This window comes from Falco peregrinus, chromosome 14, assembly GCF_023634155.1.
Source record: "Falco peregrinus isolate bFalPer1 chromosome 14, bFalPer1.pri, whole genome shotgun sequence".
NCBI classification, from domain to species: Eukaryota; Metazoa; Chordata; class Aves; order Falconiformes; family Falconidae; genus Falco; species Falco peregrinus.
Window position 1 is genome coordinate 24292907 of NC_073734.1, and position 26493 is coordinate 24319399.

Below are 26493 nucleotides of genomic sequence, written 5' to 3' on the forward strand. Positions count from 1 at the left end.
GAGCACAGCGGCACACACAGCTGCTCCCTCCCGGCCACCACGGTAAGGAAGAGGCAGGTCTCTGCAGGGAAGTGTCATAGAGGAACTGGTCCCAAGTCCTGCTGGGCACCGACAGAGGGGAGGGGAAGGGCTGAGCTAGGCAACTGCTGGAAGCCTTCAGCCACTGCCACGATGGTCACTCTTCGGGACCTGTACCAAGCTCCAGCACACGACCCACCTTGGGGCTGTGGGCACACTGGAAGCTATCAGCCAGGTGTTCCTCATGACAAACTCCCAGCCATACCATTCCAGCACCTAACATAAATATTGTATAGCACACAGGCAGAGTCTGCTCCAAAGGAGTTTTTAAATACAGCTAAGCCTGCCTGGCCCACCTGGGCTCCCCTGCAGCACTGCCTTCTGCAGCATCTCGCTTACCAGCCTGGCCTCAAACATCTGCGTTAAACATAGCACTGGATCAGTAAATGATGGGCTACCAGCTGGAGGGGGTTCTGGTCTCCTTAGGAGATAATGTCAAGAGCAGCAATCAGCGGCAGAGAGCAATGCCCCCTTCAAAGCAGATCTCATTAACTTAATGTCTATTGGAGAGAAGTAAATGATGTGATGCCTCCTCCTGCAGTCCTGGACAAGCTTGCAGGGATGACAGAACACAGGGGGGGGTGTGTAAGGCTTTATTCAGCACAGTAAGAAACAGACATGCAAATAAAGTAGGGTTGTGTAACGGAGGCGCACACTTCCCAATCCCAGACACCACGTGGCCATAATCCAAAACTCTGGCCTAAACCCTGGGACCACTTGGAGACAAAGCCTGTCCTAGCAAAGACAATCACCGATTCCCTTCCTGCTATACCCCACACATCACAATGGCTTACCCTGGGAAGGAGGGCCAGGGATGAAGGCAGAGGGAGATGGGGAGGTAAGAGCCTCAGCTCAAAGCACTGCCGGGCAGAGGCAAGGACCTTCCGCATCACTCACAGCTGAGCACTCTCTTGCAAGAGGCCACCTCAGTTTATAGTGAGGACATCACTCTGAATTTCATGGCTCAGCTGGGTCTGCAGGTCGCTCAGTTTCTTCTTCAGGCCAGACAGTGCAGAGAGAACGATGGTCTCTGGGCGCAGAGAACCGCAGGACTCCACATTGTAATAAAACCTGAGGTTACAAGTCAAGGGATTAAGTCACCAACTGCTCAGCAAGGAGGTGCAAAACCAGAGAGCACTTGCAGAGCAGTACCAGCCTGTTGTGACCCACCACAGAGGGATCTGCTGGGAATCCCAACCATCAGCATCATTTACCTCCCCAACCACGCAACAGCCAGTGCTGCCCCTCTATAACTGTCACACCAACACTTGTGAAATCACAGGCTGCAAGAGCACTTCTGAGATTTTTTCCTGTTCAGCACCATGACCTGCGAGTCACCACAGAATCTCTCACCAGGGACTAAGGCTGGCTTCAGGCACTTCTGCAGCACAAAGAACCCAGGAGAGAGGGGGTACCACCAGCAACCAGAGCGTGAGCCACCCACATGGGTGAATAGATATCCTAAGCCACTCTACCCCGCAGGCCTCACACTTCACCGAGTCCTGCACTGCTCTACTTGATAACATGAACTCAGGATATCTCCCAGAGGGGAAAACCTGCCAGGCCTGGGCATATCACCAGTTAACTCCAACTTGTGCGGTGCTTTTCAGGGAACACCAGCTCCCTGGGCTGGCAAACTTCAGCAGATAGTAGATACTCGCGTATTCACAAAAGCTGATGAGATGCACCCAGCTGGTTCTCTCATTTTCTAGCTGCAGCAGCACATTCAGCTTCCTACCTCTCTGGCTTCCCGTTGGGGTCATAGGGAGCCTGAGCATCCTCCTCATCAATCTCAGAGTACTCGCTCTTGGGCCTGGAATGAAAGAGCAGGAGCGGTTAGCACACAGCCCACACTCTAGCCTGGTCCCATGCAGCCCCGGTGCTGAGCGGCACTGTTTGGCCCCACAGAGTGAGCACTGGGGCTCACATCCAGCAGCAAAGGAGCAGTCATCAAACATCAAGTCACAGAAAAAAAGCTCAGTCCTACACTAACCTTTCTAGCTCCTCCTTAATGCCACACAGCACCCTGCAGTGCCGGAGGAAGAGGATCAGCCCTGCTCTGACCAAATTCAGCGAGCCCTGTGCAGGGTACCGTGGCCCTGTCCACCTACACTGCCACAATCAGCAGGTGGTCACAGCAAAGGGATGCTGATGCCTGAAGGGACTGTGTTTATGGAGTCTGGATGCTGTTTATGGAGCAATGGACCTTGTGTTATCTCTTCTTTCTACTCTTCACTGGGCCAGGAAAACATCGGAGCACTCCAGCACTCAGTCTGTGCAGTACAGCTGAGATAGGAAGGCCCAATCATCTTGTGCCCAGCAGGAAAAAAAAGTCTCCTGTACTTCAGACACCAGCTGCATCAGTGAGGCCCACCTTGATGTCCTGCATCTCCACTCCTCTACACACATTGCTACGAAAATCACTGCAATACCTGTGCATCTGCTAGGCCAACACATCTTTCTACCCGCTGCATCCCTTGGCTTATAGGGCATCCCATCAGAGAGACTGTTTGGAAGCACTTAATCCATGTAAGAAAACCCAAAGTCCTGAGCTGTCCGAGAAGCCAGCACAGAAAACCCTGTGCCCACCAAGGTCTCCTGCTGGCCTTCCTCTGCCCCAGAGACGTCAAGAAATGCTGATCCTAGCACCCTGTCGTCAGTTGCCTTAAACAAAACTCCACTTCTCAAACAAATCCTCTGACTGTAACAATCCACCAAGAGAGATAAACTGTTAATGGAGTTGTGTCTTCATGTTACTTGCAGAACCACCCATGACTAAAAACAGGGCAGAGGTTTCCACCACCATGACAGCTGTTTTGAGAGTCCAGCTGCGTGCCAGTGCTCTGCCAACAGCCTCAAAAAGCAACTAGCATGAAAAACCAAACCAAAAATTATAGCTAGCCTTGGATAGCAGAGGACTTTGTCCTTGTATTGTCTTCATGGGGAAATCAGATGAACTTGGAAAGACAGACTTATCATCAGGGAACAGGCAGCTCCGACGTCAATCTTCCCTTGGGATTTTTCCAACTTTCACATATATTATGCCAAGAACTTCTCAAAAACTGTTTCCAGGTACCCAGCCTGTTGTGTAACACACCAAGTTCCTGAAAACGCAGCTGACTGCCACCAAACAGAAGATTCCCCATTAGCAGCTGCCTTGGGCCACCCAGCCAGGGAAACACCTCATTGCAGAGGTACACGTGCTCAGCCATGCAGCTGGGGCTGTCTTCCATGACACCACCATCTCCTAAAGCGCACACTCTCCAGCAGTCACACTGTGACATTCTCTGTCCAAAAAGGCAGCAAGCCCAATGATACCTTGGCCAGCCTGGCACCTGCCTGTCCAACTTGAAGCAGTATGTCAAATCTGTCACTTCATCAGTGTCAAAGACTTACTAGCTAGCGTTACAGAAATTAAACCAGAGAAATTTTACAACACCAAATTGAAGCCTAAAATGATTTCAAATCCCAGTTTGAAATTTCACATCACAGAGATATTCCTGCTTCTCATGCATCCAATCTATCACTCAGACAATCAACTAAACTTTGGGGCAATTTATCTGCCACAAATAATTTGGAAACTTCAAAATTATCCAGTTCCACCCCCAAAACCGCTGGTGACAAGGGACAGGCCAGCACATCAACTCTTGTGATGTGCTCCTGACCACAAAACTGCTGAGCAGCACCCTCCTTGGCTCTGCACCACCTCACTGCAACCAGGCTCTCATGGACCTTCCCCCTGACAGCCCGGTCTGTAGCTGGCCATTCCCGAAGTCCAGCTTCAGTCCACACATACAGATCAGCAACACTAAGGAAAATGCCCATTTCCAGATTTCTGGCACTACCAGCCAGCCTGGTTCCTACTGCAGATCCCAGAGCACCGCCCTGACAAAGTGCTGAAGGAGCTGAACGCCTGGCACGTCCCGTTCTCACCCAGACTGACTGAACCGGACCTACGAACGCACCCTACAGAGCCCATCAAAGCCAAGCAGGGTACACTCCTTCCATCCATAAAATAGGGCTGGGATGGCTGCAGGCAGATCCCAGCCCATTTCACGCATGTTACGGATTCACTTGCAACTCCACACTCAGTGACAAAAGGCTTCTCAAGTCTCCTAGTGTGAATCCAGCCACACAGGATCTCTGTGACAGCTCCTGAGCAGAGAGCCCCTGGCAATCCAGCTGAGGTGTGAAATCTAGGCTATCCCACCTCCACCAAGCTCACTTGGCGAGGGACAGCGTAAGGCCATGCTCTGCGACAGGCCAAGTGCCCAAGCTTGAAGCAGACAGTGTGGAGGTATGACAGCCCACCACTTGCCTGCTGCTGCTGGCAGCCATTGCAGAGTCAAATTCAGCAGTGCAGGGCCTGGCAGCAACAGGAGGAAAACCCACTGAGCCCCTTCTGCCGCTCAGCCGCCTCTCCAGCTGCAGCTCTCCTCAGGTCTTTGCTCCCGCTTGCTCAGCCCTGGCTTCCTGCGGTCCCTGCACCAAATCCTGCTCCTGTACTGAGGTCTTTCCGACCTTGAGCACAGCTCTGGCTGCTGCCCCGCTGTTACAGCAGCATATCCCTTGCCCCCTCTAGTCCCTGCTCTCAGCCTGCCTTGGCTAAAGTACCGGGTTTTTCACTCTGCTGCTGGCTCCAGCATGCTTGATGGGATGTCTACTAGGTGGTCACTGGTATGCTGAGCCAGAAGCAGCTCAGGTATCCACTTGTGGAAAAGTGCTGCTAGATGAAGTCCTCACCCTGGCCAAAGCAGGGCAGCAGCCTTCCAAAAGCAAAATCATGTCACTTTCAGCTCAGATGCAGCATGGTACCGGTGCAGAATGGTGCATCAGAGCAGACGAAAGGGCCAGAGAGGAAAACCCTGTTGCCAGAGCTCATGCTCCAGGAGCAAGATGTACAGGGGAAATCGGAGCCACACACCAGGCTTCCCCAAACAGGGCTGCAAAATCAGTTTTGCAACCTAACCTTCCGCTCTTTGCTCTTGTAGCAACATCTTCCACTTCACATGGATCTATCCCTTCCTCAGACTTTATCCTGACCTACATACCATTTGTTCCTGTTTTTTCTTCCTTGCACAAGTGGTGGGAAAGAACATAAAAGTGAGGTGAAACAGCAGTGACACTACGTGAGGGGCAGACAAGAGGTGGCCACAAACCAGGCCACCCTGTATGTAGCTGCAACCAAGTGACTGGCCTTGGCATCCTAACACAGGAGCAGAGTCTGTAAGGGGAAGCAACAGGCACGCTCAGGATCACTTACTGACCCAATTATCCCCAGGGCTGAGCGCCTGCTGGAAAATCTTTTCCATCTCTCCAAATATTAGAACATACCACTCCTCTGGTTTGGGGTACACTGTGTGCCTCAGCGCGTTGTCTGGGTCATACTCGAAGGCTACACCTGCTGTGGGGTTCCACTTGGCGTGCTCCTTGCCAAAGCCCTTCTTGGCATAGGCTCGCAGTCTCAGCTCCTGGCCCTTCCGCAGCTTCACAATGAGGATGTCTGCAGAAAAGCACACGCCCATTTGAGAAGGCTGCAGAGGAGAAATTAGTGTGCAGGATCACACCAGGGCAAAGGCAGGAATTTTCAGTGCCCAGGAAGATGTCACCAGAAGCCAGGGCTCACTTGGCTTCTCAGAAGGACTCATCTGTGTCCTCAGAGTAGCTAGGAGACATTCTGCCAGGTAAAAAGGAGTCGTGCAGGTTCCCAAGCAACAGCAGATAGCACAGTGTTTTGCATCTTTGCTGTCTTTAAGCTCTCACAAGGAGGGACAGAAGCACCCTCTGACCCAGGGTTGAGTTCTGGGGATGATCTTTAAGTGATATCAAGGCAAAATGCTAACCCTGCTGATGCAACAACACTGGTGTCCCTCAATTGCCAGTTTTACAGCTGCCTGTGTAACTACAATTACATACCTAGTAAAGGAAAAATGAGTTCAAAGAACCTGAAAGACAAATTAATTTCCTTCTCCAGCTCTTATTCCCAGTGAAATGCCGCTTACCGTCCTGCTCCACATAGTCATTGGGGTCATTGTCTCTGCTCCGAGACGTTACCTGCAGAAGAACAAAAGCAAGCAAATTAATGCAAAATCAGCTTTTCTCCCCACATGGAACAGCAGCTGCCCACAAAAGTTAAGAGACTGAAGAGGGCCAACTTGAGCAACTTACAGCAACAAATCCAGCCCTACTTAACGGAAGTAAAGCACAATTCAGGCAGCTGCAGGCAGGTATGCAATAACCCACTGCATCAGCCGGCTCACCTCCCGAGCTGCTCTCCCCCACAGGCTGGTGGGGAGTGCTCCAGCCCAGCCCAGCATAGCTGCTTGGTTCTGCAACGCAGCCCAAAGTCACTCCCACAGCTGCTGGCAGGTGACACACTGCACTCACAGCATCTCAGCTGGAGCAAGCAAGAGACAGCAGGCTACAGCTAGGCAGAAACTGCCACTGGACATCAGAAGCAGCCCTCAGGTTGTGGTGACATCTGGATGCAGTAATAGTGTTTTAAAACATTCTCTGTTAAGTCTCTCTGCATCTGTTCTGCCTTGGCTCCACCAACCCTCCTCAAGGCGACTGAGCAAGAGCTGTTTGGCAGCCCTGGCCCGGCCTGGGGTCCTCACAGCTGCTGCACTGAGGGCCAAGAACCAGAAAACCAGAGGCCTTGGGGCTGTTGCCAAACCTTCAAAGAGGTTGACCATGCCAGAGCCCTGGCAGCAAGCAGGCAGGAGAACACAGCGACATGGCAGCAGCACACAAGTGCACAGGCTCCGAGTGTTTGAGGCGAGGTGGAGGGGCAACACTAAAGCCTCCCAAAAATTTGAAATGAAGGGTGCAGGATGAGGCTTTAAAAAGGCCATACAGCTTTGACACACGATCAGACAGCAAGTGAAGGATGACAACGCAAAGAACAGGACACTGGCACACACGACTGTTTCTGCAAACATTCCTGCTTTGCTCTCCCGCTACGGTTTAAGTGGGGCTTTAGGCAATGTGAAACATGCTCAGAGGCCTTATTTTGTCCCAGTCCCACGTGTTTGCTACCCTGGCCTCAATGGGAACGTAGAGAGGGCTCACTGACAAGCAGAGGGATTGCACTGACCGGTATGACCCGGGGGTTATTGGAGATCAGATCGCGGGATGTGACGTGACGAGTCTGGTCTTCGTTGCACCGGACATCAAGGGTGAATTCCACAGAGCACTCTGGACAGAACTCATCACATGTGCAGTCCTGGCACAGATACGGGTCGAGACCTTTACATCAAACCTCTCCCAGCAAGAAATTAGTAGTGCTTCCCACCAGATCAGATACCCGCCACCACCAAAACAAGCACCCACATTTTGCTTTACTCACTCTGGAATATTGCATTTTATCCACAATGTCATCGCTGGTGAGTGGGATGAGACCTGTGGGAAGAAGGAAGTCAAGACAACGTCTGAGTGAGACCACAGGAGCACCGATCCTCCTGCCAAGATGGGTACAGGAACAGCAGCCTCCTGACAAAGGTGCATTAGCATCTCTGGACTGATTTTGCCCATGACCTCTGCCTTGCTGCATATCTTTGTCCTCCACACACACGGCACTCACCCAGCCTGTGTGCAATGAATTCATCATGGAGCACAGAGGAGTTGGCGTCTATCTGGACCCAGTCAATGGCTGCAGAGAGGAAAAAGCCACAAGCTGAGAAGTATTTCAGAGGAGAAAAGCTGAGCAGTTTGCAAGAGCACAGAAAACATCCCAGAGACTGCAGTGAAGCTGAGCCAACAGCCGGTAAGACAGAGTACTGGCTAAACGTGGGTAAGGGGAGCTGACAGCCGCCTGAGGGTGCGGGAGGAAATGGAGAGGAAGCGGTGAGAGCAACGGGGCCAGCAGCCCAGGGGACCGTGCAGTACCTATGATGGGGACCTCCGCGATGAACACTCTTCGAATGGAGTTTGCCACCCTGAGGGAGAGAGACACCTGTGCCCAGGCCCGCGGCGCCCCATGGCCTGGGCTGCCCCTCGGGGGCCCGGCCGGGCCGCACCGGCGGCACCCCGCGGCCCAACAGGGCTGGCTGCAGGCCCCACCCGAGACGGGGCGGTCCCCGTGGGGCAGGCAAGGCCTCCGCGGCAAGGCAGAGCCCCCGTGGGGCAGGTAGAGCCCCCGCGGGGAGACAGGGCCCCCGTGGGGCACGCAGGACCCCCGCGGGAAGGCAGAGCCCCCGGGGGCCGCCCCCGGGGGCCTACCGCGGCCTGGCCTGCCCTGCCCCCCGCCCCGCCCCGGCCCGCGGCGGTGCTCACGCCAGGTCCGTGTTCTCGATGATGAACTTGACGTTCTCGTCCGTCAGCTCGGTGATGCGCACCGTGGGCTGGTTGGCGTACGGCATGGCCGCCCCGCCGCCCGCGCCGCCACCCGCGCCCCGGCGGCCCCGCCCCCCGTCCGGCCCCCCGCCCCGCCGGTCCGCCCCCAAAAAGAGTCCGTGCCACGCTGGGGTCCGACTTTATTGGTGCCGGGGAAGGGCCGGGCGCGGCCCGTCCTCGCTCCCGCGCCGCCGGGTCCCTCCTCACCGGCGCTGGTTCAGCCCCGCCAGGTTCTTGATCTGCGGAGCAGAGGGAGAAGGGGGTTAGGGGCCGGGGCACCCGGGCACCCGCGCCCCCCGGGCTCCAGGCCGCAGCGGGTCCCGCCGCTGTTCCGGGAGAGCCCCGTGTGCCGCGGGGCCGAGCGGCACCGTTGGCGGCCAGCGGACAGGGGTGGATGCCAAAGGAGTGGAGCAGGGTGGCCCTACCCTGCCCCAGGCATCCCTCCCACCTGAACCTGCTCTCTGGGCTCGCAGGTGTCAGCTTGGTTTGACTTCTGCAGCCACGCAGACGCTGACAGTGAATTTAAGCTTTCGAGGCATTCAGCTCGCTCGTCCATTTTGCAAAGGCCTGGCAAGCTCAGCACACCTGTACCACAGCCCGCTCCATACACCTATACAGCACCCCGGGGTGCAAGAGGTTCCCATGGGTCATCCCCAACAGTGTAATGAGATGATTTTGCCCTAAAACCAGCTGGCTGCCAGGCACACACACCCCAGTAGCAGCCCAGTTCCTCCCATTGGTCTGAGCAGCAGATCTGCTGCAGGGACAGACTCAGCATCTGGCAACGGGAGGGGTACAATCTGCAGGAGAGCAAGGTGCCAATGTCCAAGAGCACAGAGTTTCCTCTAGTGGAGCATCCTTTTGGCATATATGCAGGTGTGAAAGCTGAGAGAGACTGAGAAACGCTAGAGATAAGAAACCATTCAACCACAGGGGAAAGGAGGTGGGAGAAATTCTTGAGAACTGCTTTGTACAGTAAAAATTATTTCTAAGTTATGCTCCAGCCTGTTTGTCTTGTACGGGGACAAGGAAACTATTTCTGATAACAAGGAAATCATTTTGCTGGGAAATGCAATGGGAGTTGTCCAAAAATAGAATTACAGGAGGCCCTGAAGCCCTTCAAAAATAATTCCTGGGTACACAAAGGTTTGTTTTTATCCCAGAGGAAGTGCACCTCCCTCTGCATGGACACAAAGCAGTCCAGGATGCTACCAAGAAGCAAATGAATTATTGGAAGGCCGCTACTGTGGCTCAGGGACAGGTGCCACCTCCCAAGCATCCATGGGGGCATGGACCTTCTGTGAAGGTCTCCAGCGCAGAGGCTGCCAGAGGAAAAGATCCTGTGACAAGCGATGGAGAATAGTTGTGTTTATTCTGATCGCCTGTCTCTCATCCCTAAAGCTTACCCTGCAGCTTCAGACTTAATTTTTTATGATCTATTACAAGTTCTTTCACCACAAAACAGTGAACTAACTCCAAACTACCCAGAAAAATCATCTGTACATGTAGTTAAGTTATGAAAGACAATTCTTTTTCATGCTGCTCTCTAGATTTGGGGAGAAAAACATGCTGGCATTCAGCATGGAAGGGAACAAAACCAATTCTGCCCTTGCAGCACTGCTGGTTTCAGCATTACTTACAGTAACTGCAGCTCCCATCAGGCCCTGGACAAGTGCTTCTCCAGTTGACTGTACCTAGGAGACACAAGAACACTGACCTTTTGCTTTCTTCTGCAGTTACACTTGTGGCCACCCAAACACAGAGATGTAATGCCCAACAAATGTATTTGCTACAGAAGGGTGCTGACAGAAGCCAAGCACTGCAGACAAATGATAGCCAGAGATAAGAAACATGGAAGAGTTTTCCTGAGAATATACATCTCCTAACCATTGGGCCATCTGACAAAGTGAGCATCTACACATCATTTTTACTAGAAAATACATGTTTACTGCTGTTGAGCTGACAGCATTTATGCAATCACCTGCCAGTACAAGGTGGTCTCTCAGCAGATGTGTGGTCTGCATGACTGAAAAGCCAGGCCTGCCTGCACATGTATTTGGGGAGAAGAGGGACACTGCACGCATAACCTTGCCCGTAATGTTACCTGATGAGCTGCATTGCCCATGTTCATGGCATCAGCTACTCTGTTTTCCAGGAAGCGCCAAGTCTCCTCGAAGTCAGGGGATGAATCCTGCATCATCACCAGTTCAGTGGTGTTGTAGATGCCAGTGAGCACAGCCCGACGAGTGTACCAGTTAAACTGCAAGGGCATGAAATAAGAGGGAGAGAGAAAGGTGTGACCTGAATGCAGACCAAGAATGCAGCTCATGAAAGCAGACCAGAGAACGGCAAAGGAAAATAGCATACCGACTGCACATTCCTTCCCCACTTAAACTGTGTAACTCATGCAGTGGGCCACCAGCCAACACTGACATCTGACAGCACAGCTGCTCCTGTGGTAGCAGACAGACGTCACAAGTATGGTGTCTAAAACTGCTGAACAAAATCCTCACCCCCTGCTTCTGGCTGCAAGCAGGCACCTGCAGCAGGCAGCAAGGAATTCTTCCTTGCCCAGCTAGCCTGTGTGCACTGCACAAGAGCTCATCTTTGCTTTACAGACTGCTAGCAGGCACTGCAAAGCTCCAATTCCAGATCTGATTAAATGAGAAACAGCTACATCTAACACTGAACTTGAGCTTCAGTTGGCACCAGATGCAAGTATAAAGAAAGAGAACAGAGGATAGAACTGTGCAAGGCATCACACACAGATACAGAGATATACCTTTCCCAGAGCCTATCACTGAAATACCAGTACTGCTTGCTGAATCACTAAATGCATCAGTGCATTGCTGGCAGCAATGCTGTAGGATGCGTTACAACAATAGGTTACACAATGCAAAGATGCACAAATAACTCAAACTCTTCAGTTTTTCCAGTTGCACTTGAACCACTGGCAGACAAAACATACAAACGTTTTTAAAAACAAGTCTTCAATTTCTTTTGCTGGTATTATCTAGAAAAAATTCTGGTTGTTCCATTCATGATTACAAAGCAAAAGAGAAATGAAAATACAGGCCTAGATTTTGAAACCAACAGTTGGATAGAAAGCTCTACTGTCTGCACCATGACCTGCAAGCTTTGATGAGGGAAGAAACATGAGGGATGTTGCCACTTGCAGCTGCATCTCTCAGGTGCCCAAGACCAAACTCTTTCTCTTGATTCCCCTCCTGCTCTGAAAAAGCCACCTGAAGGGGTCTCTGAGGCCTAGGCATACTCTGCCTAACTGCTGGGGTTGTGAAAAGGGCTACACTGCGAGTGACATTAAACCCCTTTACTGTGAAAGAGGGAGTGGGCTCAGAATCACAGCTTCCCAAGAAAACTCGTAACCCATTGGAAGGCACAAACAAAAGACAAACTTTAGAACCTCTCCTAATTCCTGTGTTGGTGAGGAGACATTAGGAACTGCTCAGTGCAGACACAGACTCTGACACGTCGATTTGACTTTCTTAACTCATAAGGGACTTGCAGTTCCTGATGCAATCACAGTCTTTCAGTTCTCTTCTGGTTTATTCCTTTAATTTTTCTGTCATCTTGTTTATTTTTCACTGCAGTAGCTTCTCTTTTATATACAGATAAAAGAAGCTTATTAAAGTAGTTTGTTAAAATGGTCCATTTAGCTCTTCCCATCTCTCCCTACACCTACATGAATTAAAGTAATTTATTAATTGCTTTAATTAAGGTTGTAATTTTGTTTTATTACCTGCCAGAAAGATGAAAGCTTTAATAAGCTACTGGTAATTTTAGGTCGGTTCTTTAAAGGTTTTCCAGTCTAATCTGTAAATGCTACTGCTGGGGAAGAGACAGCTGCTTTGACAGAGACAATGAACACTGGATCAACTTCTTAGTCTCAAAATCTCAACACTTTTCTCTGTCTTCAAAAAAAAAAAACCAAACAAAAAAAACACGCTTAAAAGAGCCTAGGAAAATAGGTCCTTTTAATTTGCACTCATCCCATTGGCATTAATTTGCACTTAGTCCCATTGGCTCCTAAGTCCCTTTGGAAATTAGACTATAGTTTATAAAGACCCTTGGGTGCTTCTGAAATTATCTTCCTCATTCAACAAATGGGTCGTTTCAAGAGAGGCATGGCCCGACGCCTACTTCAACCCATCATTTTGCTCAAGTACAGAGGGGTGGAACCAGCCAGTCTGCAAAGCACAAAGACTTACGTCTGTGGACTGGTCTCCAGCATACTGCCATATATCATCAATCATGCTGGTGAGGAGGTTGAGGCTGGAAGGGATGTTATGTGGGAGCAACAAGATGCTCAGAGCCTGCAAAGGCAACACACAGATAAATGGGAGAGTTGAGGAGAGAAGGACATAGTATTACAGCAGCCCAGCAATGCTCTGCTCTATTATCTTTTCCCTGTTGCTGCTGACTTGCCTCCAACTCCTAGTGACAAGTCCTCCCAACTCTTTTCAGCTAGCACCACTCTTTCCAAGCAGCAGGATTTGTGGGGAACAGAGTGTGGCAGCCAAGCTCAGGCCCTGAGCTTGGCTGAGCCCAAAGCTCAGCTCAAACGCCACTGTGTTGTCTCTAACAAGCTGTCTCTCCAGGCATGGAAACAGCACAGGCTGAGCTGACTCACACTTGTGCTGTGCCCCTGTGGGCAGGGAGTCAAATCTCTCCTTTCTCTGAATTTGACTTTGAACTCAAAGTAGCTACGAAGGGCAGAACAGACAGCCATAATGGCCCTACTTGGATTCTGCAGCCTTTCAACATAATAACACAATGCCAGGAGAGTCACAAACCACCCACATCCTTTGCAAGACAAGTTATGCTAATTTAGAACAAAAACATGAATCCCATCTCTCTCTGCAAGGAGCGCTGGACTCAGCTGCCCAGAGGCCAGCAATGACTCTGTACAACAGAGGCTGACTGCGCAGCAATCTTTGCAGCCCAAGGTTGGGAACCCTTTGCTTCTTACTGTGGCCATGATTCAATTCCCTTCCTACCCTGGCAAGAATGGCTTGAGACTTAAATCTGAATTTTGAAGCATGGAGCTCTCTCTGTTCCCAGCTCTATCCTCAGGTTGTCGAAGGTTTGTCATTCACCCACTGGGCAGGAGGTTTCCTGCAACAAAGCAGTAGTTGTGCATTTCCAGGTATCAGATGCAGCCAGAACAAGGCTGCAAGGAGACTGACTTGCAGTGACACTGCAAATAAGACTGAGGAGAGACACAGGTTATTCTCTGGGGATCCCACATGGGTGGAGTGAACAATGGGGAGGTTTGCCTTTCCAGAAATGCACAAAATAGTTGTTCTAAGGACATCTTTAACTGTCCCCTTCCAAGGTTGCTCTCCTCTTGAAGGCTACAAATCACTTGAAAAAGCAAGGGTTTCATTTACAACTTTGAACTACTCTGGTGGAGAGACTATGTTAAAGACCACAGGGTGTTTAAAATACACACACACACAAAAAAGAGACAATCTTCCTATTCATTTCATACCTGGGGCCATTTGTCAATATATGGAATCAGCATCCTCAGTCTGGCTTCCACAGCATCTCTCAGGAATTGATCTGTAGACTTCTTTCTGGGTAAACCCAAATATGAGGAACGTCCAAGTTAAACTCATTTCAGAACTTGAAAGATCAATCTCTTGCCTGCCTTGGCAACAGATATGCAAAGTATTATGTATCCTTCATGCCTCTGGTCCAAGTCTATCTGGGAAGGTGGTTTCATTTAGATAAATTACATTTTTTATTTGAAGTATCTGTGTCCCAGGTGGCCTCTCTGCCTATGCAGTCCCGAAAGTCTGCCAAGGAAGATGTCTTTTCATACCCAATACTCACTCTGCTTCACCCAACTGCACTTGTTTTTGTTCCTGCTCCAGCAGCTCTGTCAGCTTGGTGTTGCACTGAGATACAAAGTGCAGGATCAGTTCACCTCCATCACTGTGAAACATCCCTGCAGCAGCGGCAGAGAGACCCAGGGTCTGTAGGGAAGAAGGGAAAAGCACAGACCAGGTCATACGCTGCTAAGCAGGATCCAGCTAGGAAAAATCTTGTAATTGTTTCTTGAATGAAGTTATATGAATTTAAACAAAGCAATGCTGTGTTAAAAAGCGCTTCCTGTGCATGTTTTCCTCTCTTTAGGATCACTACTCTACATCGTGCCTTAGTTTAACTCTGTCAGGGTTATCCTGCAGTAGCCATGATGCATTCCTGCCCGGTACTATTTGCTGACTAGTGTGCATCACCCAAGAGTATGTGGGGGAAGCATGCAGGCCTGGCTGTCTTTGGACTTCAGCTCCATCCAGTTTTCAACTGGTTTGTTGCTTCTCTCCCCACATACCTTGGCTCCCTCTGCAATGGCTTCTGCAGTCCAGCCATGTTCAGGCACAAACTCCAGCGCTGCTGTGAGGATTCGGTGCTGCAGCTGCTCCTCGCTCTCATAGTCCTCAGACTCCTGGCCGCCCTGGCCAGTGTAACTATGAGAAGGTATTGTTACAGTGAGGGGAACATCACCATCAACCATCAGCAACCTGGACTCTGCCACCGCTGCTTGTAGGCACGCTTTGAGTTCTGCTTAGTATAAATCTCCTCCTGCTGTAAAATCCTTCCCTTTCCAGAAAAAGGATTCTTAATGAACCTTTGCCATGAGAGGAGAAGAGAAAAATAAGGGAGAGCTCAATCTAGGTGCCTACCTGGAGGCCAATCAGGCTTAGATTCCCCCTCTTTTACAAAAAAGCTAAACTATAAGCTTTTCCAACAGGGACTTTATAGCTATAGGCATAAGGACAACATATTGTCCATGCTTTGTGTAGATTTACACAAAAATCCAGAAGCCAAGGCTTGAGCTTTGCAGACCAGAGAGGTTCCTTCTTGAAAGCAAGTTGCATCCTATCTCCACAGCGGACAGTGGAATTTGCTCTGTGACAGCAAACCAACTCTCTGGCTGCTGCAGTCTGAGGCTCCGTTAACTCTGGATCACATTGTCTCCAAGTTTCAGGTGTGAGTTTCAGGAAAGCAAAGCCTTCCGATCCCAGTGTTGGTAGGACAGCACTAGAAATAGCTAGTGAGTTACCTGGGGCGAGGGCCCTGAGGTTCAGGCTCAGGCCGGTGATCGGTTGGATGTGAATTGAACTGCTGCTGAGAGGAAGATGCCAATGGCTCCTTCTGCTCATCAGAGACTCTCTTCAGCACAGCCGAGGCCTGGAGAGCACGCTGTGGTGGGTAGAGCTGGCACCTGACCACTGAAAGAGAAACCAAGAGAGTCAGATGTCTCCTTCCGACAACAGGAAGCTCAGAAAATTAAGGTGAAGACGACAGTTGTAAGAGCTGAAAAGGCACAGGAATTTGTAGAGACAGACTTTTTTTACATTTCCGACAAGCACCCCTCTCAGCTGAGCTCACATTTACTTGATGAAAATAAAGTGAAAATGTTTTGTGAGGAAAAGAACCATGCAGATGGCAAATATTGCAAATAGAAAGGAGCTTCCCAATCTCGTACTGGAAACCAGGCACACAAACATGCACTGACTCCCCTGCAGCACGTCCCCTCTCTTCAGTCCCTGATGAGGGAGAAGAGTTAAGATGAAGGCACCGACCCCTGAGCTCGGGGCAAGAGGTGAGCGATAGTCTGGAGAGCAAGCAGTCCTAACAGCTACAACACGCTGATCACGAGGTGTGTTTCTCAAATGACCCAAAGGCAACACAGCTTTCAATTACGGCTACTTTGTGAGAATTTCAAACTCATCCGCAGTGAGGTTTGGTGGGTTTTTTTTAATAAGCTTGGGTTGCGTGGCCCACACTTTAAAAAAGCCCACCACCAAGCAGCCCCTGCCGAACCCAGCCCCTCCCTGGGTCCCCCCCACGCTGCGTGGGGCAGTCTCAGGGCCGGGGAGGTGTGAGGGGCTGGCCGGGCACCGGGCCCGCAGAAGGGGTCTCCTTCACCCAGGCGCCCCAAAGAGACCCTCAGGGCCAGGCTGCGCCCCTCCAGCCCCGCAGCCTGCCCGGGGCCCGCAGCCCCCGGCGCCCGAGCGGGCCTCAACCCGGCGCCACGGCCTGGGCCCAGGCGCGGAGCGGCCCCACGGCCCCGTGTCACCCCCTAGCGGCGGCCCGCCGCTGCCCTTCACCTCACCTTCCCCCGCCCCGCCAGGCCCCGCCCGCCGCGCGCGGCACGGACACGGGCACGGGCGCGGGCACGGGCACGGACACGGGCACGGGCACGGGCACGAGCACGCCCCCCAGCCGCGCCCCCCGCCTCTCACCCGCGCGGCCCCGCCACAGCCGCCAGCCCGCCCGCCGCAGGCCGCCCGCCGCCGCCGCCGCCATCTTGGAAGCGGGCAGAGGCCGATGACGCCACGAGGGCGGGACGCAGCGGTGACGGCGTCAGAGGGAGACGAGGCAAGCTGCGGCGCGGCGGTAGGGGGGCGCGGGGCTGGGCCGGGCCGGGGGCTCCGGGCCGGGCCGGGTCGGGTCGGGTCGGGCGCGGGGGGGCGCGCCTCCCGTGTTGGCCGTAACTCCCCTTTTTCCCCTTAAAAAAGGCTCTGCCGAGGCCTGGCCTGAGGCGGCCGCGGGGGGCGGGCCGGAGCGGGGAGCAGTCCCCTCAGATAGCGCTTCGCGCGTCTCGTTCCTAGCCCCTCCGCACCGCCCCCGGCTCGGCCGTTCCGAGGGCTGCTCCCTGCTGGGGGAGGGGGTGTCTAAGGCGTTCCCCTGCCCGCACCGCCGTGCCCGGCAGCCGGGGGTCGCGCTGGGCCGCGGGGGAGGCGCGGGCTGCTCGGGAGGCCCGGGCTCGAGGTCGTGATGTGCTTGTACGCGGCAGCTTTTTAATCTGTTGAAGCTGGAAAGCCCCGGTGTTGTCTATAGCCCCTTCTTTGCCCTGTTTTGGGCAGTCGCCTTCCTCGAGGACTGTTAAATGTGTGTGAAATTCAGACAGGGCTGGCCCAGCCCCAGCCCTTGGGCCTCCCCCCGGCGGGGCACCCGCCCGCGGTGGCTGAGCAAGCCCGGCCCTTGTGGCCTACAGCTGGAGACACTTCAAAGGAAGACGGCTGGTAAACAAAGCCTTTCATTTTCAATATATTCCACCTACCGCCGGAAAACATAAGAGGGGGGGGAAAAAATACCCTCCCAGTCGTTCCATCAGGAACGTGACTGCATGCTTTGATGGTAACTTAACTCCTACCCTTTACACTGACTGAAGGCAGATGTAATGTGTCCTTGAGGGCTACGGTAGCTTTCCACTTTTTTTACATTGCATCTGAAGGGGTCGATGTAGGCTGGTGTTTGCTGTGATGTAGTTTGGGCTCTGATCTTGAGCCTGCTGTTCCAAGAGGAAGGTGTGACTTTGGATTTATTTTTTTCCGCATTAGCCTAGCAGCTTATTTATCTTTTGAGCTTTCTACCTGGGGAAGGTGACTTTTTAATGGGATTAATAATGTGTGTTTGGTAGTGTTGTTATCTGTTGCAGTTGCTTAGCTTGTGTTGCATATGCATGCAAGGCCAGCTGTGAGGTACTATAACCTACAGCATACATCCATGATCTTTCATGCTGTACCTGGTTGGCACTGTGGGCTGCGTTAGCAGGAATTCTTGCCAGAGTAGCTCAGACAAGGTGCAGGGTTGTCCAATTCTGAACTTGTTTGCAGTTTCCAGGAGAGAGGTGTCCATGGCCCATAGAGCCAGCGGAACAGTGGGTCAAAATCCACTCCATGCCTGACTGCAGGCAACTGAGTTAAATTAGGTACAGCATATCCATAAGCTGTGCTTTCGTGATGACGTGGTGGCAATAAGGCGTTACCCAGGATACCTGATGTAATGATTTCTGCTAAAGACCTTGCTTATAACAGGCTCTCCCGAAGCAAGTCTGTGGTTTGCAGCTAACTGAAGATACACTGGGCAACTAGCGTGCTTACTGGTGCTCTCTGTTGTCTGTGGTTGTATTAAACTAGAAAGAAAATAGGTTTGCATTGGGTGAGTAGAGTGAAAGAGGCTAGGTAGTTTCAGTAGCCAGTACTGCTATGAGTACAGGTGATGGTATGATACTATTGTGACACTTCTGTAGTGCAGATTTTCTTCAAAGTCTGTCAGGAATACAAGCTTTTATAAAACGTTAGTGCAGATGGGTTTCTCAAAACTGACTTCACTGTGCGTTCTGTTCCCCTCCTCGCTCTGTGTAATGGCTCGCCCAGCGCCACCAATGGTTAAGAGTTGAAAGATCCTCTCTGGAATGCTGGGAATGCCGAAGGTTACTTTTTTTTTCTTCTCATGTACTGTGGAAGCAAACTGCGATAGGTTGTGTCCTGAATAGGAGAGACAGGGCCGTGTTTAATGTTAAATAGTTGTCAGTAGTCTGGAAATCTACAAATCCTGTGTATGTGTCTATGCAAGTCTTTAAAAAAGAGACCAGGCAAGTTTTTTTGTTGGTTGGTTTTTAGGTTCTTTTTAAGCATGGCTTGCAGTCTCTCCCTGCAAAGCTAGTTGCTGAACTGAAGAGAAATTGAATTTTCCCTTAAGTGTAGCTATTTCTTAATGCCATGTTAATGCTTAACTTGTGGGAACTCTGTGGTGTCTGTCTCCAGAAAATATTCCCCATTTATTAAAACAAGTTGATGCTTTGCGATTCACAGTCCACAGAGGTTCATGCAGTGCTCGGTTCTTGCCCTTCTTCTTTGTGTCCCCCTGACCCATTTCTCTGTCTGCTGCTCTCAGGTTTGCTGCTGCTGTGGAAATGGGGGAGTATGGGGTCATGCCAGGCCAGCGCGTGGCCATCATCTGGGACAGCTCCTCACCAGTTGAAGCCCTGAAGGATTTGGTGGATAAAATTCAGACGCTGGTGGGAGCTGATAGTCGTGTCTCTGTGGAAAACATTAACCAGCTGTCTCAGTGTAAGAATGAGCTTAATTTTTCACTGTTTCATTTAAAGGGAAGAGGATGCTTCTGCTGTGTGAGCTGACATCTTCCCTCGTTTGTAAGTCGGCATTCAGAACAATAGCACCTACTGCTAGCTCTTGCCACGGGCAGTACAGCAGAGAATGTGATATACCCTGGTCATGCTTCCTATGGCTCGTGTCTCCAGTCAGTTCTTGCAGTTGTATGCAAGCATGAGAGATGAAGAGGGAGGTGGAACTGATGTAATGGGCAAAGCTGTTTATGTACATTTGTAAAAATTGTACCATCATCTTCTTTCTTTCTTTTCAGCGGCTCACAAGGAGTCCAGTTTTGACATGATTCTCTCTGGTGTGGTACCAGGCAGTACAGCACAGCACAGTGCGGAGGTACTGGCAGAAATAGCTCGGATACTTAAGCCAGGGGGGCGCGTCCTCCTGAAAGAACCTGTGGTTACAGAATCAGGTGAGAGAATCTGCATCAGCCTTACTTTCATGGCAACATAGCAACTCACAACTCTTGTGAGGATTAGGCCAAAGCGGAAAGGACAGGAACCCTGAATGATGCTCAGAGATTTTCATTCTCCTGACACACTAACCTGAATAGCAAGGTTTTCATCCTTTGTTTAAGCTGGCAGCCGTCAGATGTTTGCAGTCACTCTCTGTCTGTCAGAAATGCTGGATAGATAGTCTTGTTCTTAAACTACATTGTAAAGCTCAGTGGACACTGGTCTTCTCCTAGGGTGTGTAATGTTAAATGGTTGCAGATGTGTGTTTCTGAGGAGCTTCTAAAGTGATTTTAAAAATGGGCAACAAATGCTGAAAGAGCTTGCCCCAGAAGCCAGCAGAGAAATAGTTATCCAGAAAGGGTAGAAGTGTTTGGACTAAGTTTTAAGAGTAAAGCCAGAGCACCTGCCATGGGACAGCTGGAGGAGCACACAAGGAGGTGAACAGAAGATTGTTTTTCTGTCTTATACTTGACCTGCATTCAAGCCTTGCTGGCATAGGGTGCCGGTTCAGGGTGGAAGTGGGAAATAATATGCCACCTGATAAGAAAAGAAACATCTATGCTGACAGTGTTTCTATTGGCACACTCTACAGTGCTGAAAATAGTAGTGCAAGTGGCAGAAGAAACACCTTCTTCAGGCTGGGGAGGATTTGCCAACGTTTCAAAGCTGGCAGTGGCTTTGTGTTGCAAGTGGTACGTTAGGGGCAGTGGAGGAACACCTCTGGGACAGAACAGAGAGCATTGAAGTCTGGAGTAGATGACATTTCTTTTTTCCGAAGTCAATCTGACAGGCTGGAATTTGGTGGACTTGGAATGAAGTGCAAGTGGGACTCATGAGAGAGGGTGAATGGATTCTGTTCAGCACAGTCCTGTGCCCAAGTGAATAAGCCTGTGATGAGTTTTTGATTGAACAGTGATTGTAATAGCTTTTGCCTATGAGAACAAGGCTCTTGAATGTTATGTTTCTGAATGTATTGTTCATTTAGGAGTCCGTGTTTTGAAAACTTCATGAGTTGTTCACTTTAATATGTAAAAATGTTTGGCGGGGGGTTTGTTGTTCGGGTTTTGGGGTGGGTTTTTTTCCCTGATTTTGATGGGTTGAGGAATGTTTTGTTGTAATATAGAACAGATCTGGAGGTAGAACGGCTTTGTGACCCTAGACTCTTGTTATAGTGAACAAGCTGCTTATGCATTTTCTGGTCTATTCCTGTTGTCAACTAGAAAGGGCCCAATTTTAAAGCAGAGGTTTGGCTTGAGTACTTCCTTCTGAAACTCTTGCGCTTCCATGTTTTTCAGTGACCTCTATTCTTGTTCTTCCCTTCTCCTACTTCCTGGTTTTGTGTCTTCCAGGAAACAACAGCAGAATTAAGACAGCAACCAAATTCCTCACAGCTCTGACTCTCTCTGGGTTGGTGGAAGTGAAGGAGGTACGTATGTACTGACCGCTTCCAGAAACTCCCTCATGCAGTTACCTTGAAATGTAGATGGTGATTCTGGTGATTGCTGGGTGACAAGGTGTTTAGCTACCCTAGTTAACTGTAAATGTGCATGGATACTGCCTGCCACAAACTTTTGTTACTGCAAGGGCAGTGTTTTTCTTCAGGATTGAAAATACTAATTGTCTGTGTTCACTGGAATGCTGGGCTGGGTGCTGAAATAAGAGGTTCTGTGTGAGGTTAACCTAAAATCTTGTGTTGCAGCTGCAAAAGGAAGTGTTGACCCCAGAGGAGGCCCAGTCTGTCCGAGAGCATTTGGATTACCAAGGCAATGACCTTCTCATCGTTCAGATAGAAGGCAGGAAGCCTAATTTCGAAGTGGGATCCTCGAGTCAGCTCAGACTTTCCTTTGCCAAAAAACTTGGTCCTTCAGGTAAGGAGTGGTGCGTGCTAGATGTCTGGATTGCCTGCCTCTCAGGTGACAAGCATCCCTTGGAACAGGGAGACAGTTCTGGGGTGGGGAGTGCCACAGTAAAAACCTGTGAACTGGGGCTTTCCACAGTTGTTTGAACTCTTATTTGATGGGAGTGGATGGGGCAAAGGCTGTAGTAATTACTATTTCTTCCTTTGTTTTGGCTCCAGGAAAACCCTCTGTGGACCCAGCCACTGCCAAGCTCTGGACACTATCTGCCAATGATATGAATGATGAAGAAATGGTATCTGGCTTTGTGAGGCTTTGCAGTTGTTCCTTCTCTCCTTTCCTATTCGAAATCGTTTCAGTCGTGCTTCTTGGGAAGCTTTACAACTTAAGAGGTAGAAAAGCATTCGTAGGGCAAAATATCTCATCTAGTAGGTGAGGTCTGGAGAGCCCAGAGGTGTAGTGAGGGCAGAGAGGAGGTATAAGGTAAGAGGGCACAGCTGTGGCACTTTAATGCTAGTGCTACAGAGGGCATCATGTCTTTGAACATAACACAGCAACATCATTCTCTACTGACAGATCAGTTTCCTGCATGTTATCTTCCATGGTATGTTTTCAGGATCTTTTGGACTCTGATGAGCTGTTGGATTCAGAAGATTTGAAAAAGCCAGATCCATCATCCCTCAGAGCTCCATCCTGTAAAGAAATGGGCAAAAAGAAAGCCTGCAAGAACTGGTCAGTACTGCAATTAGCATAATGGTGAACCTTTCAACTGTAATATTAAACCCTAAGAGTTGGATGGATTTTAAAAAGATTGAAGGCAATTTGATGTTACAGAGCATAATTCTCTTGGTTCATGGCCTTTCTTATCTTTAACTACTTGAATATAAATCCAAATACTATGAGAATTAACTAGCCACGACAAAACTACAAATTACCACACTGATATGATCAAAAGGTGACTACACAGTTTATGCAGCCTTGACTAAAACCTTGTTTTCTCAGATTTCAAGGAGAAATAGCACACATAGCAAGTGCTGTAGAGTCCACTTCCCACTCAGTTTAAACTTGTGTGTTTCAACACTTGTTACACAAACCATGGTGTTGAAGAGCAAGGTGAAGAGCATGAGTGACCCAGAGTGAGCTGTGTTATGTTGACAGAGTGAGGGCTGTTGCATGTGAGTAGGGCAGGAACAAGTAAGTGTTGGTGACTTACAGCCTTTAAGCAGAAAGGTGCAAGTGACTTTGTTTTCCTACAGCACATGTGGCCTGGCTGAAGAACTGGAACAGGAGAAGAAGAGCGCACAGCCCAAATCTGCCTGTGGAAATGTAAATGGTCATTTTTGTTTCTGTGCTGTGGTTTGCAGTGCATGATCTCTGTCTAAAAACTGTGTTCTCGAAGTGACTGCTTCCTGAGCTGGCTCGCTGCTTCCGAACACGGCTTGTGCAGAGCTTCAGCCTGGTGCCCTGTGCCCACGTGCTCCATACCAGTGTGCACTGTCTGTTCCAGCGCAAGTGCTGCCCCTGTAGAAGTCAGAGTGAACGGCGAACCTTTACTTCCCTGCTCGTGTGCTAACCAGCTATCTGTTCAGGGCAGATTACCTTAAGGGAGTCCAGGGGACCTCGCAGCGGTTGGGGGGCTGCCTCAGCCCAGCATGCGGTCATGTCTGGGCGTACTGGCTGGGATGGAAACTCACCTCTTCCATGTGAGCACAGGGCCCCTGCACAGCCCTGTTAACCATGCTGACCAGGCATGTTGAGAAAGGAAGCGGTTTCTGTGCTGATATGTGCTGGGGAGCTTGTCATCTCTTAAGCTGGAAAAACCCTGTGATGCGGGGAGAGAAGTGAAGGTTGCCCCTTATTACAGAAGGTGCTTCTGTTTCTCTTGCCAGTGCTATCTGGGGGATGCGTTCCGCTGTGCCAGCTGCCCTTACCTGGGGATGCCCGCCTTCAAGCCTGGCGAGAAGATTCTCCTGAAAGGGAACCAGCTGCATGATGCCTAACAAAGATCTCTGGATGTCCTGCGAAGGACTCCTCTGCTTTTCCATCAGTGTGAGGTTCTTCCTGCAGTCTTCCTCATCCTCTCAAATTCATGCTCTCCGGCCAATACTCCTGTGGGGAGGGACACTGTGGGCACTGACACTGCTGTGAGCTCATCACTTGTAATCAGCCTTGAGCTACCTGATAATCTTTGGTAACAGGTGGTGGTCTTGTATGTATCAGACTTCATGTTATGCCTTGTTTTAGCTGGCTTGACTTGATACTGCTGGGACGCTGGCTGTCACAGCACGTCACACCAGCAGAGGGAAGTAGAATCAAGTGTCAAGTTGACCTTGTGTGCCTGTGACAGGACCCATACTTCCCCGTGCCCGTTTCTCTAATTTGCCCTAATGAGCTGGCAGCTCCGGCTGAGCTCTGAGGGTGACGCTGGGCTCCTGCTCTCTTTGAAATTTGAACCTGCAGTTCCTTACCACATGATAGGTGGCTTGGCGACTCCTGTTGAAAGTCAGGAGTAGTGGGTACACTTAGCAGTATGTACTCTTAGCAGCATATGTGAACTCCTTGGTAAAGTCTGGCAGGCATGATGAATCTCCACGTGTTTTGGGAGCCTGCCCGCGATATCCCCTGCCCCCACCTATTTCTATCAAAATGACAAAAGATTCAGTCCCGCTAAGAAAACCCCTGCCCTTAAGGCAGGGAGCAGATTAAGCAAGATCTGTCTTGTCCTCCCCCACATTTCTGTCCGACATTAACTGATAACACAAGGGCAATCTGAGACTGGTTGCCATGTGAGTCTTGTCTAATAAGTAAGAACATAGCAATAATGTAATTTCTAAATGATCTGTGGTCACTGTCTGCTCCTGCTCCACAAGACTGACTACTCTTTATTTATTTGCATAATTACTGCTAGTGAAGCAGGTGCGGGATGAGAGAGCTGTTCATGTTCTGTGCCAGGCTTGCTTCTCACCCAGGGAGGGAGAGCAGGAAAACCCAAAGCCAGTGTCTCAGAGGGGATTGCTTTGTTTGGAGCTCTTGCTCTGCAGGATGTGACTGCTTGTTGTTGTGCTACCTGAGTTACACACTGAACTTGGAGAGGGAGCTGGGATGAAAGTGCTGTTCTTGAAATAAAAGTGACCAATAGTAAAGTGTTTAAGACTGGTATTAGTGGTGTTAGAAGTGTGTCTCTCCTCTTACTCAGCCTCGCAGTGACTTATGGAACTATTTAAATGTTGGGTCGTATCTTGGAGTTCTGCATAAATTGTGCTGTTGAAAACATGGCTTGAATACGTGATGCCCATTGGCAAGTACCGAATCAAGCTGCCTAGATAAACTTTTTTTTACTCAGTCTAGATTTCAGAAAGAGAATTTCCCCTGGTTAAGTAAGCAGAAGGCAGCCTGCAGGGAGAGAAGGAAAGGAGTCCTTGAGATGTGCAAAGCACCCTGTGTGGATCAAGGGGCAGGTGCTGCCATGTGAGCTGCTTAATACTCTCTGCTTACCTGGGAGCCAGAGGGGAATACAAGGGACTGCTGGCAACAGAGACCTCCGAGAGCTTGTATGTAGAGGGGTAGCTGCCCTCCAGTGAGAGCACAGCTTTAGACCCCTTCCTTGCCCCCCTCCCGAGTCCCTGCCCCTCATCAGCAAGAACAACTCCCAAGGAGATGCAAATCTTAGGGTAAACCTCCTGTCCAACAGACCTGTTGGCTCTCCTGTCTTGTGATCTAAAGAAATGGGTAAAAACCTCTGCACACCTGTGACCTTTTGGGGTTTAATTGCCTTTTTTCAGCCTCACTGGTAGCGAAAGATCAGATCTCTGCACAGCTCCGTGTGAAAGCTCCCGTGGGGTGTGCGGGGCTGACCTGTGCACTTGCATCTCTAACGGGGGTGCTGAGAGCAGAAGGGACAAGCAATCACACCGCTCCGCACACAGAGCAAGCCATGCATGTGCTGGAACGGGGCTTCTGGGTGCCTGCTGCCTTTAGGCCAGACCCCTGAGTACTGGACCTGGCCATCGTCTGCCTTCCATCATTCTGGTTGTGGACTTGCCCCTTGGTCTGCTACCATGCACTTTTTTTTGTAAGATCTTTTACTTTTTGTGCGATGTGTCGTTCAGGTGGTTTTATTGCTTTTGGGGGATTGCATCATCCTCTGCAACGGATGAGATCTGGGGCTGCAACGTCTAGATAAGAGGGCCAAGGGTGTGGGACTTGGTGCAGGACTATAGACAGGAATTTGGTGAGCTCGCCTCTTCCTATTTCCACTTCTGCAGCACAAAGATGGGTGGGGGAGGAGGGGAAGTTTCCAGCTGCAGAGGCACAGAAGGCTGTCCTAGGTGAGGAATGCGGGTCCTGAGCGCAAGTGGCTGTAAGCAGGAGTTGCAGGAGACTGGGAGAGGCCCTTGAGCAGGGGGGTGGCTGCGCGCCTCCTACCCTGTTTGTCTGGACAGGCTGTTCCCTGCCACCAGCCATGCCCAAGGGGTTTTTTGCCAGTTTTCCTGCTCCAGTGCCTCCCTCCAGCAGTTGCACCTACTCGGGATCACCCGGCCCTCGTCCCACCAGCTCTCTGGACACTAGCATGCAGCAAAGTCCAGCGCCCTCAGCTTCTCCCAGCACCACTGGAGCCTGTCCTCGTGAGTGTCATCGTGGGGACATAAAAATAGTCTCATTTACAAAAAGGGGGGATTAAAATAATCGGGAAGTCTCCTCCAACCCTCCCCAGCAACAAAACCCAGTGAATTGCCCCAATTTCCCAGGGAGCCGTGAGATGCAGCCCTTTGTGCTGCAGGCCAAGTGCCTGGCCAGGCACTGTGTCATGGAGCTGGACGTCTG

The 26493-nt window shown here is 50.6% G+C and overlaps 3 protein-coding genes across 7 annotated transcripts; 1 reads left to right on the top strand and 2 right to left on the bottom strand.

Moving 5' to 3' along the window:
* Window positions 1-659: 659 nt before the first annotated feature.
* On the bottom strand, window positions 660-8509 carry POLR2C (RNA polymerase II subunit C). Of its 3 annotated transcripts, none has more exons than XM_055819145.1 (9): window positions 8353-8508; window positions 7966-8015; window positions 7661-7729; window positions 7427-7479; window positions 7175-7303; window positions 6081-6132; window positions 5413-5581; window positions 1817-1891; window positions 660-1149 (listed from the first exon to the last, which is right to left on the bottom strand). In XM_055819145.1, the coding sequence occupies exons 1-9, from the start codon at window positions 8436-8438 to the stop codon at window positions 1005-1007; spliced, it is 828 nt and encodes a 275-aa protein (XP_055675120.1). In that variant the 5' UTR covers window positions 8439-8508; the 3' UTR covers window positions 660-1004. The 3 variants fall into 3 exon arrangements, with proteins under 3 accessions (XP_055675120.1, XP_055675119.1, XP_055675121.1); XM_055819144.1 differs by having other exon boundaries at window positions 6024-6132; XM_055819146.1 differs by lacking the exon at window positions 7661-7729 and having other exon boundaries at window positions 6024-6132; window positions 8353-8509.
* Window positions 8510-8535: 26 nt separating this feature from the next.
* On the bottom strand, window positions 8536-16778 carry COQ9 (coenzyme Q9). Its single transcript, XM_055819140.1, has 9 exons — window positions 16689-16778; window positions 15503-15671; window positions 14771-14906; window positions 14269-14411; window positions 13925-14009; window positions 12642-12746; window positions 10517-10672; window positions 10053-10106; window positions 8536-8651 (listed from the first exon to the last, which is right to left on the bottom strand). The coding sequence occupies exons 1-9, from the start codon at window positions 16750-16752 to the stop codon at window positions 8616-8618; spliced, it is 948 nt and encodes a 315-aa protein (XP_055675115.1). The 5' UTR covers window positions 16753-16778; the 3' UTR covers window positions 8536-8615.
* Window positions 16694-24828, top strand: CIAPIN1 (cytokine induced apoptosis inhibitor 1). 3 transcript variants are annotated; one of them, XM_055819141.1, is made up of 9 exons: window positions 16694-16824; window positions 19129-19304; window positions 19618-19770; window positions 21163-21239; window positions 21513-21681; window positions 21891-21964; window positions 22286-22401; window positions 22926-22995; window positions 23559-24828. In XM_055819141.1, exons 2-9 carry the CDS (start codon window positions 19148-19150, stop codon window positions 23667-23669), a joined length of 927 nt encoding a protein of 308 aa, XP_055675116.1. In that variant the 5' UTR covers window positions 16694-16824; window positions 19129-19147; the 3' UTR covers window positions 23670-24828. The 3 variants fall into 3 exon arrangements, with proteins under 3 accessions (XP_055675116.1, XP_055675117.1, XP_005229261.1); XM_055819142.1 differs by having other exon boundaries at window positions 16770-16842; XM_005229204.4 differs by lacking the exon at window positions 16694-16824 and adding an exon at window positions 17634-18664.
* Window positions 24829-26493: the final 1665 nt, after the last annotated feature.

Excerpts from the sequence above, each read along its gene's own strand:
- POLR2C (XM_055819144.1), bottom strand. The coding sequence starts at position 8,438 with ATGCCGTACGCCAACCAGCCCACGGTGCGCATCACCGAGCTGACGGAC. Across the intron at positions 7,480-7,660 it reads ATTCATTGCACACAGGCTGG|GTCTCATCCCACTCACCAGC; the intron begins GTGAGTGCCGTG and ends TTCTTCCCACAG. Across the intron at positions 1,892-5,412 it reads TACCCCAAACCAGAGGAGTG|GCCCAAGAGCGAGTACTCTG; the intron begins GTATGTTCTAAT and ends CTTTCATTCCAG.
- COQ9 (XM_055819140.1), bottom strand. The coding sequence starts at position 16,752 with ATGGCGGCGGCGGCGGCGGGCGGCCTGCGGCGGGCGGGCTGGCGGCTG. Across the intron at positions 15,672-16,688 it reads GCTGTGGCGGGGCCGCGCGG|TGGTCAGGTGCCAGCTCTAC; the intron begins GTGAGAGGCGGG and ends TTTCTCTTTCAG. Across the intron at positions 14,412-14,770 it reads CCATTGCAGAGGGAGCCAAG|ACCCTGGGTCTCTCTGCCGC; the intron begins GTATGTGGGGAG and ends TCTTCCCTACAG.
- CIAPIN1 (XM_055819141.1), top strand. The coding sequence starts at position 19,148 with ATGGGGGAGTATGGGGTCATGCCAGGCCAGCGCGTGGCCATCATCTGG. Across the intron at positions 19,305-19,617 it reads CATTAACCAGCTGTCTCAGT|CGGCTCACAAGGAGTCCAGT; the intron begins GTAAGAATGAGC and ends CTTTCTTTTCAG. Across the intron at positions 22,402-22,925 it reads AAGAAAGCCTGCAAGAACTG|CACATGTGGCCTGGCTGAAG; the intron begins GTCAGTACTGCA and ends GTTTTCCTACAG.